This window comes from Chrysochloris asiatica, unplaced genomic scaffold (assembly GCF_000296735.1).
Source record: "Chrysochloris asiatica unplaced genomic scaffold, ChrAsi1.0 scaffold00078, whole genome shotgun sequence".
Taxonomy (NCBI): domain Eukaryota; kingdom Metazoa; phylum Chordata; class Mammalia; order Afrosoricida; family Chrysochloridae; genus Chrysochloris; species Chrysochloris asiatica.
Genome location: NW_006408596.1, coordinates 1,228,546 through 1,241,502, shown reverse-complemented (window position 1 = coordinate 1,241,502; position 12,957 = coordinate 1,228,546). Strand labels below are relative to the sequence as shown.

The following is a 12,957-nucleotide window of genomic DNA, read 5'->3' as shown; positions in this document are numbered from 1 at the left end:
ATGGGTTCGCTGTTCCGGAGTGAGAGCATGTGCCTAGCACAGCTCTTCCTGCAGGCAGGCACGGCCTACGAGTGTCTCAGCGCCCTGGGCGAGAAGGGCCTGGTCCAGTTCCGAGACGTGAGTGTCGCCGCCAGTCCCGCCCCCGTTCCCACTCGGACGCCAACGCTGAGGCCTCAGTTTACCCTCCGGAAGTCCCGCAGAGGCGGGCTCAGACCTCTGACTCGAGACGTGTTAGGAGCGCTTCGGGGTTGTCCCTCCCAACTTTGGGGTCTTGAGAGATGCACCGAGTGAGTGCCTGGCACTGCCATCGGTTCCTCGGGGCGCTCGGGGTCCTTGCGGAACTTCCGGGGGCGCCCCGAGACACACACCGAGCACATATTCACCTATGTGTACTGAGAGCTTTTGCCCGGGAGAGGGTTGGACGTTTAATCTGAGATCCAAGGGCGAGGGGCGGGTCTAAACTAGAGAGTGGTTCCCAGCACCGGAACTGGGACCGAACCGGGCTGAAGCCCCCCTGGGGGAAGGGGTTTCCGCGGGTTTTGTTCGCAGTGCTGATGGTGTCCACGCCATTTCCTGCTGGGGCAAGGAGCGTAGTCAGCATTGCCCATTGGAAGCTGTCCCCAGCGAGGAATGATCCACTCTTGTTTATGGATCTGTTTGCTTGTCCATTGCTGTCCTCCACCATGGACAGCGGACCCTTGCTGCCGAGGTTGAGGACCTTGGCCATCTCCTTCCTCCTGGCTCCCCACTGCTCGTCACAGCCCCCCGGCAGCGCGAAACACCGTAGGCGTGGGTGGAGTGAACGAACAGGCTTGCATTCAGTCCTTTCTGTGTTTCACGCACTGTCTCTGGTGCCGAGGCAGACAAGGCCCCTGTGTTGGGGAAGCTCCCAGCCGGCAGGAGACACACATTGGTCCCTTCAGCACCCACTCTGATTCTGAACTGCACAGTGCTCTAAAGGGAAAGACCGATGTAGAAACAGGTCTATTAAGTAGGACCTAGAACTTCTGTAAAGTGAGATTTTACTGTGTTTTTGGTGAACGTAAACACAGCATTTTAGATTCCCATTCAACCATTTCTGAACAAATTGTTCAGTGACATTGGTTACATTTTTTTACAATGTGTCAACATTGTCATAATTTACCTTCTTCGTGTTTCCATGAATGGAGTACCTTCTCATCTTTGTTTTAAAGTCACTGTAGAATATTAAAGGAGCCCAGTACTCTGGAGTGATAGCCTTTATTTCTGAGGCAATTTGTTGTTAAGCTAAAAAGTGACAGCGGAGCTATGTTCATAGTCTCAGGGAGTTCTCTAGTCTCAACTGGTCCAGTAAGCCTCTCAGGGTTCGCCTGTTGGGCCTTGATCAGAATAGTTGGTAGTGATAGCTGGGCACCTTCTAGAAGACTTAGTATTGAAAGTCACTTCAGGTGAATGTTTATATGGCATATCATATTCTATTTCCACACTCTTGGCCTTCATCTTTCTGTGTGGTTATTGATTCCAAAGGGAACCCCACCCACCCATGATTCAACCTTGGTGACTCTCGTGTTGGCCAGGTGAGGCGATTGCCAGGCCATAGGGAAAATCCTGAATGATGAAGTGGCTCGGTTCTCTTCCTGGGTCCTGCAGCCACTGGGACTTGAGCACGTGGCCGACTGCCCTGGTAGATGATGCTGCTGAACAAGGGAAACAGCCCCCTGCTTCTGATAGCTGCATCTGTTCCCTCTTGTTAGTGTTCCAGCCCAAACACCACGTTCAAATCCAAGGGAGTGGAACTAAGGTTCGGATCACCAGCAAGTCTCAGGTTTCCCTGAGAGCCGGAGCGGATCTTAGGAAAGGAAAGCGTTGTTTCTGTTTTTCCAAGAGGGAAAATAGAATGGAAATGGTCACAAGAGTGGTTCATTGTGTGGTGCTAGGATCTCAGAGTCCAGATGTGTGTGTGCATGCATGTATTCATATGCAAGTGTCTGTACACTCTCTATGTTCATACGTGGACATGTGCATGTATATGCAGATGAATGCGAGCACACATGCATGTATATATATATATATATATATATATATATATATATATATATACACACATATTTGTACATGTGCACATGTGCATTTGTGTGTGTATGGATGTGTGTGAGTGTGTCACACAACTTGAGTACCAGTGCAGAAAGCTCCCTCATAACTTGAATACTCTCTTTTCTCTTTGCTTGAGTTTCTCCCAGACCTTGCATCCCTCTTAGGGGGTCACTGAACCTTGCTTGTAAAAGTTGGCCAATTTCCCTTTTTCCCTTTAGTAACCCTTCTAACAGCCAGTAAGAAGGCCTGGAAAAGAAAGGTCAGTAGACTCACGGATAGGACCCAGTGAAGAAGGGAAAGGTCACCTCACTTTTGTAGCAGTCTGCACTCAAAGAAGGAACTTCACCTTGAGTCCTTTAGTTACTGGGGGCGGGGTGAGAGACTGGTGAGAGTCAGTAAAGGTGGTGGTGCCCTTTGCTGGCGTGCCTAGGTTAAATGCTGGTCTTAAAACGAATCCAGTCGCTCTAATGAAGTTTATACCATTAGTCTTAAACCAGAGTGATTGTGCTTCCCGGAAAAAGAAAACAAAAACAAAACAAAACTTCATAAAAGAAAAGAATCCTAAGGCCACAGACAGGGCTGGGAAAAGTTTGCCACACAACAATAGTAAAAATACTGTGTAGCTGTTTTGTGTATTTCCCTCCTACTTGTGGCAGTAATGAACACCAAGGTGCAAAGGGAAAGGAACACTGGCTGTGCTGGTGAAGACTAGTCGCCTTGGCCAGGCCTGGGATCTCAGAGGTTTGGCAGTAATGTGATGATGTTCTTGGGCAGTTTTGTAATGGTCCAGTTATCTTCCATTTTGGGATCTGATGTGGCCACCCCCCACACGATGCCAGTTTGGTGTAATGATCTGGTATTTGGAACCTATCCAAGTTGATGTGTGAGGAGTGAATTTATATGTCAGGAGATGATGATGTGTGTCAAATTCAGTCATGTTTGTACTGTTGTTGTTGTTAAGTCTTGTCAGTTCTGACTCATAGCAACCCTGTATAGGGTTTCTGAGGCTGTAAATCTTCGAGGGAGCAGAAAACCTCATCTTGTGCATAGCAGCTCGTGGTTTGAATTGTGGTCCTTGTGGTTCATAATTACTGCCAAAAAACTTAACCTCTTCTTAAAGATTTAACTATTTGTAAAACTGTGACATTCTGTTTGAGGTAGCTAGTGTTTGATCTGAAGAACATTCAGAATGAGAAGCAGTGTCAGACATAGGCAGCCTTTGATGATAAATAACTTCTCAAGAAATAGCTTGTTTCTGAATCATTAGGAACTTGGAAGTGGTTAATACGATTTTCAGAAATGAAAGGGAGCATACCAGGCAGAAGTGAAATGGATTCTTTAAACTTTCTTCTGGTTAATACTTTAAAAAAACGAACAGGTGAAGCTTTGAAGAACTGCTCCCTTGAGGTATTTACTTCTCAGGTTGAACAGTTTCATGCTGAGTTGTTCTGTAAATTTTTTTTTTTTTTTGAGTGCCTGGACTCTAGAAAGATAAGAATTCTTATCTTAAATGCCTTTCAAGATAAATGATTCTTTATAATAATAATAATAAAAATGACAGTAATTCACATTTGTGGAACATCTGGAGGATGAAAAAATAGGTTGATTTTTTTCCATAATCCCATTACCTGGAAAAGAACACTTGAACCTTTTGGTTACTGTTGGTCACATAATATTATTTTAATAATATCTTAAAATGTACATCTATATGTACTTTGTAGAACATTGGACTTATGCTGAAAGTATTAAATCTGTTTCCCCACATACCTACCCACTGACTGATTTTCTCATTTTATTAAATATTCTTTATACAGTACTTAAATTTTTTCTTAAGCTGTGAGTTACATCAAGTTAGAGTGCCCAGTCCAGTGAGCCCCCATATAACCGTCACTCTTCCTTCCACGCCCTCACCTGCACGCTCCCCTCCCACTCTGGGTTATGTTGAAGCACATTCCAGCATGCAAGTGTGTTTCTATTTGTCAGTGTTGTTAAGTGCCTTTGAGTTGGTTCCAACTCATAGCGAACCTGTTTAAGGTTTCCAAGGAGCGATTGGTAGGTTTGAACTGCCGACCTTGCTCTTAGTAGTCCAGTGCTTATCCTACATTGCCACACGAGGACTCTGTTGTCAGTGTTAAGTATCTCTAACAGATAAGGACTCTTCAAAATCACAATTACATATCCCGATGAGCCTGAAACATTTAAATATTAAACTGCTTAATTTAGCTCTGGTAGCGTAGTGGTTACGAATCGGACTGCGAAACTTAAGGTCAGCAGTTCGAAACTACCAGTTACTCCGTGGGAGAAAGATGAGGAGGCTTTCTACTCCCGTAAAGATTTACAGCCTCGGAAACCCTGTACAGGGTCGCTAAGGGTCGGAACTGACTCCACAGCACTTAACAACAACAACAATTTAAGTAAACATCTTGTCATTTGAAACTTAATATTTTACCACTGATTGCACCCTAATTTTTATTTAGCTTTATTGATGCACATCTTAAAATTCACCCACTGAAAGGTTACGATTCAACGAATTAGAAAATTTGCCAAGTCAAGCAGCTCTCCTCATAGTCCAGTTTGAGAACATTGCCATTAACCCAGTGAGATCTCCTACTAGTTTACTGCTGAGCCCCGTTCTCCTCCCCAGCCCCTAGAACCAGAAACCAAACCCACTGTTCCTAAGTCAGTTCCATCTCAGAGCGATCTGTTGGGACAGTGGAACGGTTTCATGGTTTCTGGGACTATAAATCCTATGAAAGCAGACAGCCTCATCTTTCCCCTGAGGTTAGCAGTCCAGTGCTTAACCCATGGTGCCACCACGGCTCTGTCTCTTCCAGCCCAAGCAACAACTACTCTACTTCTTGTATCTGTAGTTCCTGCCTTTTCTGGAAGTTTCGGATAAATGGAGTCCTGTAACATGTGAGCTTGTGTGAATGCCTCGGTCCTTCAGCAGAATACATTTGCCGTTCCCCTCTGTTGCAGTATGTGTGTTCTTTTCTTTTTATGGCTGAATCGTATTCAGTTGTAGGGCTATAGACTAGAATTTCTCAAGGCAGTTTCCTCCGGTTAGATGATCATTATTTTTTCCCTTTATTCAGGGAAGTATCCTTGGGGTTAATGATGTTCTAGATACGTTTTTATTCAGATCCATAATTTGTACTTAGGAGAAATTTCTTCATGAGAGATTGCTGGTCCAAAGGATATTTTTGAGGTTTTTTTTGCTTGTTTTGTTTTAATCTAATAACCATTACCGAACTGCTTTCCAGAAAAAGCATGCCAGTCTGTACACCCTTGAGTAGTTTTTGAGAGTATACTTTTTCCCAAGCTTCCACCAGTATTGCGTTGTTTTTTTTTATTAGATTGTGAAAATCACCTCCAAAGCCGTCACTGTTTTAAAACAATTGCCTCATGGTTTTTGCAGCTCAACCAGACTGTAAGTTCCTTCCAAAGAAAATTTGTTGGTGAGATGAAGAGGTGCGAAGAACTGGAGAGAATACTGGGTAAGTTTGTTTCCTAGTTTCATAACTTAAATAATCATTTTAATATAATCAAACCATGTTGATGTTAGAGGGAAATATAGGAAAATGTAGCTAAGCAGAAGTGACACAAGAAACCGCCCGCGTACCCCAGACTTCAGGCTTGTCATGGTTTTGCAGGTACATAGTACCTTTCCATGGAGTCCAGGGGTGGCGCTGTGGGCTAATGCGCTGGACTGCAAAGTTGGTTTGAACTGCAAGCTCACCAGCTGCACCTAGGAGACCTTATACAGGATTGCTGTGGGTTGGTACCGACTCGACGGCACTTAACAATTACCTTTCCCTGCTTCTTATTACTGATGTCTAAGAGAAGTCTTTCTAAACAAGGGTCAGGTTATTTAGTGTTCCCTTTGGGTCTCACTTACCCGTGCTAATTGTGACTATCTTTCTGTTCTGGTTTGTGTGGCTGCAGTGTATGTAATTGTATGAACGCACCATGGTTTGTTTAACCCGTCTACTGTAGTGTATGGTAACTTACAAACATTGGCTACATGAGAAGGACCAAGGGAGGCAGGAAATGGCAGGTATTTTGGTTAGAAGTTTAACCCGTCTACTGTAGTGTATGGTAACTTACAAACATTGGCTACATGAGAAGGACCAAGGGAAGCAGGAAATGGTAGGTATTTTGGTTAGAATCATTTCCTTTTCTTCAGGGCTTTAGTGAATGTGTTAGATCAGTGCCCTAGGCTGCTTCTCTTATATCTAAAATCTTTAACCTGCTTTGTTGGAAATAGTCCTTATCAAGGTAAGTCTTGAAGTTCTGGCTGAAGTACATGGTCAAAATGATCTCAAACCAAGGATTGCAGTGGAGCCTTTGTTTTTTGAAGGCTGGTCCTGCGAGAGGGAGTTGTGGGAAGGATGTGATTTGGAATGATTTCTGTTGTAAAAAAACCAATGCAGATAGTTGCTGTAGATTTTCTGTTGTTTAGTTGGGGAATTTTTTTTTTTTTTTTTAAATGTTTTATTGTGAACTATGTGATAGTTTACTTGGGAGCACATTAGTTTTACATTCATCCAACTGTATATCATTTCATTGCTATGGCTTAATCGGGGATTTTTAATATCGGAGAAGGAAGTATGTCGCCATTGGAAACCGATTCTTTTTCACATTCGTATACATTGTGCGCTGAGAGGAGTCCTGGTGGTTCAGCGGGTTAAGCATTGGACTGCTATCAGAAAGCTTTTCAGTGTGAACCCACCAGCTAACTCTGAAGGCAGTACACTTCTTTTTAGATTTGTAGTCATGGAACAGTTGTCCTGTGCTTTATGGGGTTGTTATGAGTTGGAATCAATTCGCGGCCAGGAGGTAAAAGGGTGGACATTAAATGGCGTTGCATTTCGCCCTTTGAACAAATGGAAGTCATTAAACACATAGTATATTTGGAATGAAGTTTTTAAAGGAGGCCCAAAGCGGTAACACAGCCAACATGTGCAGGATTTCCTGTAACTTCTTAGTTGTTGTTGTTGTTGTTGTTTTTTTTAATTAACTTTTTATTGTGATTTGTGTAAAAGTTTACAGATCAGATTGGTTTTCCATTCAACAACTCATACCCATTTTGTTTCATGGCATTAACTGCGGTCCCCACAATGCACCAGCGTTCTTCCCACTCCAGCCTTCTGGACTTTCTCCCCGGGCAGATGCTGCCCTTTTGATCTCATGTGGCTGCTGCTTCTAAGGAGTCTCCCTGGTGTTATTGTTCATCTTCTAGGCCTCTCTGTTGGGGGCTGAAAGTTGCTCCATGGGCATGAGTTCAGACTTGAGGGGTGATTAAGAGCCACAGTCGCAAGGCTTCCCCCAGTTTCTGTGAGACTAGTAAGCTTAGTCTCTGATGATGCTGTGTTTTGTTCCACATTTTTCTCCTACTCTTTCCCTGACCTTCTGTTCTCATCCCTTTATTGTGTTCAGTAGTAGTAGCTGGGTGCCATCTTGTTCTTCTGGTCTCCGGATCTTGGGGTCTGGGATTCACATGGTCCATTTTCCGTTTGGACAAGTTGTTTCTATGTATTTTTAATTTTCTTTATTCTTTTTTTTTTGAGGAGTGATCAGTAGGTGTATCTTAGATGGCTGCTCACAAGCTTTTAAGAGCCCAGTCACCATTCACCAAAGTAGGGTATACAGCATTGTCTCTGGGGACTGTCAGGCCAGCTCACCTTCATGTCCTCTAGATGGTGGTCCTGAGACCCCAGGACCAGCCACTTGTTCCCTCAAGGTATTTGGTTATGCTAACAAGTGTCGCTAACTCTTGCTCCTGTATGCTTGGTTATACATGGACCTATTTGCAGTCCATGCATATGTGTACATAGAAATACCCTATTGTAGTCCCATTGGTCTTCCCTTACCGTTTCAGTGTGTCTCTGTGTACCTAACTGGTAGGTTACTGTTAGTACAGGGTTGCAGATGTGATAGTACTTACCGATGTTGCGTTTGACTCCTATGTGCCTCCCACTGTCTTCTTTGCCTTGATTGTTTTGTACTGACCTCATCCTTATTGTATATTGTCTTTCGCTTATAGCTTAAACTGCTTTAAAAAGAGTATAACTTCCCAAAGGAGGAACTCTCAAGTGATTTTAGGTGTGTTGTTGATGAAACATTTTTGCACTTTTATTTAAAAAGAAAAAAATACGACAGCTCATAACACATTTCAGAAGTGTGATGTCTGATGATGACTTTACACCAGGCATTGTGACCTTTGTCCTAAGGAAAAGGGCGTTTCATGAAACTGAAAATATCCAGGAGAAGTGATACAGTGAGCTGGGTTAGTTCACTCTTGGTTCCGTGAATCTGGCTTTTCATTTAAGCAGTGAAGCAGTGGGGGGCATGTTGAGTCCGAATACCACACGTACTGGGAAGTTTCAGGAGAGGCCGGCTTTCTGCCTTGTGTCTTACAAGGATTCCTTTTGCTGACAGTCTTCCTGATTGTTTGGGTGGGCAACAATCCCACCTAAGGGTGGCCTGCAGGGAAGTCCCACTGCTGTCTCTTGGGGTCTTAGTTACCAGTGTTACTGACCCCCAATGAGATGGACTGACACAGTGGTTGAAACAAAGGACTCAAATGTAGCAATAATTGTGAAGATCGTGCTGGACCGGGCAGTGTTTCATTCTGTTGTGCACGGGGGTCACTGTGAGTGGGGTCACTGTGAGTGGGGTCACTGTGAGTGGGAGCCACCTCGACAGCACCTGACAACAGCTGTCACACAAATACCATAAACAGTGACTTGAAAGATCAGAAATTCCACACGAGATCAAATCGTCTGCATTTTCCCAGGGACCAAGTCCGGAAGGCAGTCAGGGATAGGAAAGACGGAGGAAGGGAAACAGGAAACACAGGAAGAAGTAGGAAGAGTGCTGTTGTACTGTGGGAATTGCAATTAATGTCCTGAAACAAAATGTTTATGAATTGTTGAATGGAAAACCATCTCTCAAATTACAATTTAAAACAGTAAAATAAAGAAGAGAAGTGTATTTTCCGCCCAGTTTAAGGAGAGTCACACAATCTGAATTTGGGGCAGGGTGTGGGAGAGGTCCCTCTTGGTCTGTTTCAGCTCCTAGAAGCCAGCTATTGTTGGCGTGCTCCTGAACTTGAAGAGCCATCACCTCCCTCCTCATCACATAGTGTCTGTCCGCCTCTTTGTTTCTGTGATTATGCTGCTCTGTGTAACTTAGAAAGTTAAATGCGCCAGACTGCAAAGTCGGTTTGAACTGCAAGGTCGGTGGTTCAAGCTCACCAGCTGCTCCTTGGAAACCCTATACAGGATTGCTATGGGTCAGAACTGACTCAGTGGTACTTAACAACAACAACAACAACATGACTTAGAAGGGGTTAGATTTAGGACGTACTCTTCACTCCTGGGACTTCATTGACAAAGAAAACCCTGTTCTCTGTTAGGATGATGTCCAAGGACCAAGATTCTTGTACATGTTTTAGGAGGGCATACTCAGTCCATCACAACTACTTTAGACCCATTGCTAGGTATTTCTGTAATTCCAAGTGTGCTCAGAATTTCCATCACAACTACTTTAGGCCCATTGCTAGGTATTTCTGAAATGCCAAGTGTGCTCGGAATTTTCTGTCTCTTGATGCAGAGACAGTATGGCTCAAATTTTTTTATAACTCAAGTTTTATTTTTGGTCTCAATTTCTTGTTTTTATAACCATTTATTGTGATTTGGGTGAAAGTTTACAAAGCCAGTTGGTTATTCATTCCACCACTCATACACAGTTAGCTTCCTGACATGGCTCACGACCCCCAGAGCGTAGCAGCACTTTTCCCACTTCCTCTCTGGGTTTCCTAATTCCATTCATCTTTCTGTCTTACCCCTTCCTGCCTTCTGAACTTTCTTCCTGAGCCAGTGCTGCCCTTTAGATCTTGTTTGGTTGTTTGTTCTAAGGATTTACTGGTACTTTAGACTTCAAGAAAATTTGGGGAATTTCAGAAAAATGTTTATCCAGATTATTATTTATTTTGTCATCACATGCCAGTCTCTGTCAGAGGCATTATTTTTCGGATCTTTGAATGCAAGTTTGAGAAAAACGGACCTGTAAGTCCATTGGAACATACAAGGATTTTTGTGTGTGTTGACATTTGTATTTAGAGGGCCTAGGAGGGACCAGTCACTAGAGAAGGAGATCATGTTTGGTAAGGTAGAGGGTCAGAGACAAAGAGGAAGACCCCCAGTGGGATGGAGTGGCAAAGTGGTACCATCATTGGGGCTCAAGGCAACAATAGTGAGGTTGGCCCAGGATCAGGCAGTGTTTCGTTCTGCTGTGCATAAGGTCGCTATGAGTTGGCACCGACTCGATGGCACCTAACAACAACAAGAAGGGTGGGAATTAAATGTTCGACTGAAACATATTTGGTTTCTCTATCTAATTTTTTGTTTTTTACTTTTACTTTTGCAGCGTATTTAGTGCAGGAGATTAATAAAGCAGACATCCCCCTTCCTGAAGGAGAAACCAGCCCTCCTGCTCCTCCTCTGAAGCAGGTGCTAGAAATGCAGGTAACATATCCCCAAAGAAGCAGCGTCAGGTCCCGGATTTCAGAGACTGCTTATCCGCTGGTGGTAGATTGTTCAGTGCATTTCTGCTTTCTCCAGAATGTGGAATGAAAATGAAAGGACAGTAGCGTGCTTGACCTTCCACAATCAGCTCTAACTGTAATTCACCTTCTGCTTGGGAGCGTGAAAATGTTTGTGGAATAATAGACTGAAAAAATCATGGAATTTTTCCATGTGCTTTTTGAATTGCAGCCTTTTACAGTGTGCGACACAGTCTTGCTTTCCAAATGGTGTTGTAACAGAGACTAGGGAAAACTAGACCGTTCCGTGCGGTGCCTCGTCATGTAATAAAGCTCGTTCTGGAACCATCCACACTGCTGCTGGCTTTGCCTAGTCGTACTCCCTTCACATTCCTTCCAGATTCACTCTGAACCCTCTTCCCTCTGCACGTTCGAGAGCTAGTTGGAGGACAGTTGTCTGTTAAAGGTACATAGCAAACAGTCCCTTCACCCCAAGTGCAGGATCTCATTCACTGGGGAAAAAGCTTCCTTCCCTCTGTGACAACACAGACTGGTTTTAGGCATTGGCCCTATCCATGAATTATCTATTGTTGTCCTAGTTCATTACTTTGGGAAACAAACTAGCATTCTTTATCTTTTAACAATGATTATTATGTAATTAAGGCTGCTCTGCTTATCTGACCGGAAGTCACTTAACATATGGGATGTGAGTGGACTCTAGTCTCTAGAGAGAATTCTACAATAAAGATGAGTAGAAAGCTGTCATCTGGTTTGGCCTGTTGGCGGGGTTGGCTGTGAGATAATTATCAGTACAGTCATTTCTGTTTATGGTTTTTGTGAGGCAGCCCGGAGTGATGAATGTAGTGCATTAAGTGGTTGTTTAAATATGAGTCTGCATCGGACTTGGTGGTTTGTTGTACAAATTTCTACTTACAGTGATTTAGTACTTAATTACCATTAGGAGGCTTAGAATGTAACTATTTCTAAAAAAGATCAGCTCTCAGGAATTCCCTCTGCCGTCACCCAGTAGCAGATATATGACAAGCAAGGAGTTAACTGTATCATAGGAAGTATTATATTTTGACCACTAAAGTTAAACAGTTTTTTAATTTTATGTTTAACAATATTTTTTATATTTTTCTTTTGGTGCATCAGTCACTTGACTCCTGAAGATTAAGCCTTTCTTTCTAAAGGAGAATTTTTTTCTGAAGGGAAAATGGACTCTTTAGCAGATTAATCTTGGTGTGGCGCTGTGGGATAATGCACAAGGCTGTTTTGAACCACAAGGTTTAAACTCACTAGCCACTCCTTGGAAACCCTATGTAGGGTCACTGTAAGTCATAACTGACTTGACGGCACTTAACAACATATATAACAACATATACATATATATATATATCCACACACATTCGTATTATATGTTACGGAGTCCTGGTGTGGCGCTGTGGGCTAATGCATCAGATTGCAAAGTCATGTGGAACTGCAAGGTCGGTGGTTCAAGCTCGCCAGCCGCTCCTTGGAAACCCTATATTGGGGTTGCTGTGGGACGGCACTTAACAACAACAGTTTATGTTATACTTTGTTAACCGTAGAACAGCTTTTTTTTTAACTTTTAATTTTAATTAATTGCTTTATCGTGGTGAAAATCTATGCTTCAAATTATGCAAAATAGATGAAAAAACACACAAAACCCACACATTTTTTTTTGATGTGCCACCGTTAAGTGAATGCTGTTCTTTTTCAAAAAGTTCCTGCCGTCAATTAATAATAATGTCTCAAGAACTTTTATGCTCAATTAGTTATGCAAATGAAAATGCATAGCAACTTGTAAGCTAGAGACTAGGAAAATTAAGTATATATGTCAAAACAGACATTCTAAATTTTTTCCCTATTTTAAATGAAAGGACACACAGATTTGAAAGCAGATGATGAGCTAACCAGAAGAGCCGACAGGCGTGACAGGATGAGGAGGGAGGAGTGTTAGAGCGCTTCCCTACTGCAGCATCCCGCGTGCTTTGTTCTGTCAGATGTGAGTGGAATTTCGTAGACATTGTCCGAATCCACAGGAGCCCATAAATGTCGGAAGAAACCATGGATGCAGAGTGGTTAAAGCACTTGGTTGGTAGCTGAGAGGTTGGGGTGGTGGGGGTTTAGGGAGTTATGTACCCATCAACCACTCTGGCTCTGTGGGAGACACATGTGGCATTCTGGTTCTTTAAAGATGACTGCCTTGTAGCTTACAGAGAAAAGACAGTCTCTATGGGATGAAACTGATGACAGCGAGATCCGATAGGACCCAGTGGGGGCAGTGTGAGAAGAGCAGGGTGAGAAGGATT

General features: G+C 43.2%; 1 protein-coding gene across 1 annotated transcript in view; it reads left to right on the top strand.

The window, feature by feature from the left end:
- ATP6V0A2 (ATPase, H+ transporting, lysosomal V0 subunit a2) overlaps window positions 1-12,957 on the top strand; it is a 54,090-nt gene continuing 41,133 nt past the window's right edge. The window contains exons 1-3 of the mRNA XM_006865366.1: window positions 1-117; window positions 5,492-5,570; window positions 10,507-10,604. Coding sequence (XP_006865428.1) covers window positions 1-117; window positions 5,492-5,570; window positions 10,507-10,604 — 294 coding nt within the window. The remainder of the gene's footprint in view (window positions 118-5,491; window positions 5,571-10,506; window positions 10,605-12,957) is intronic.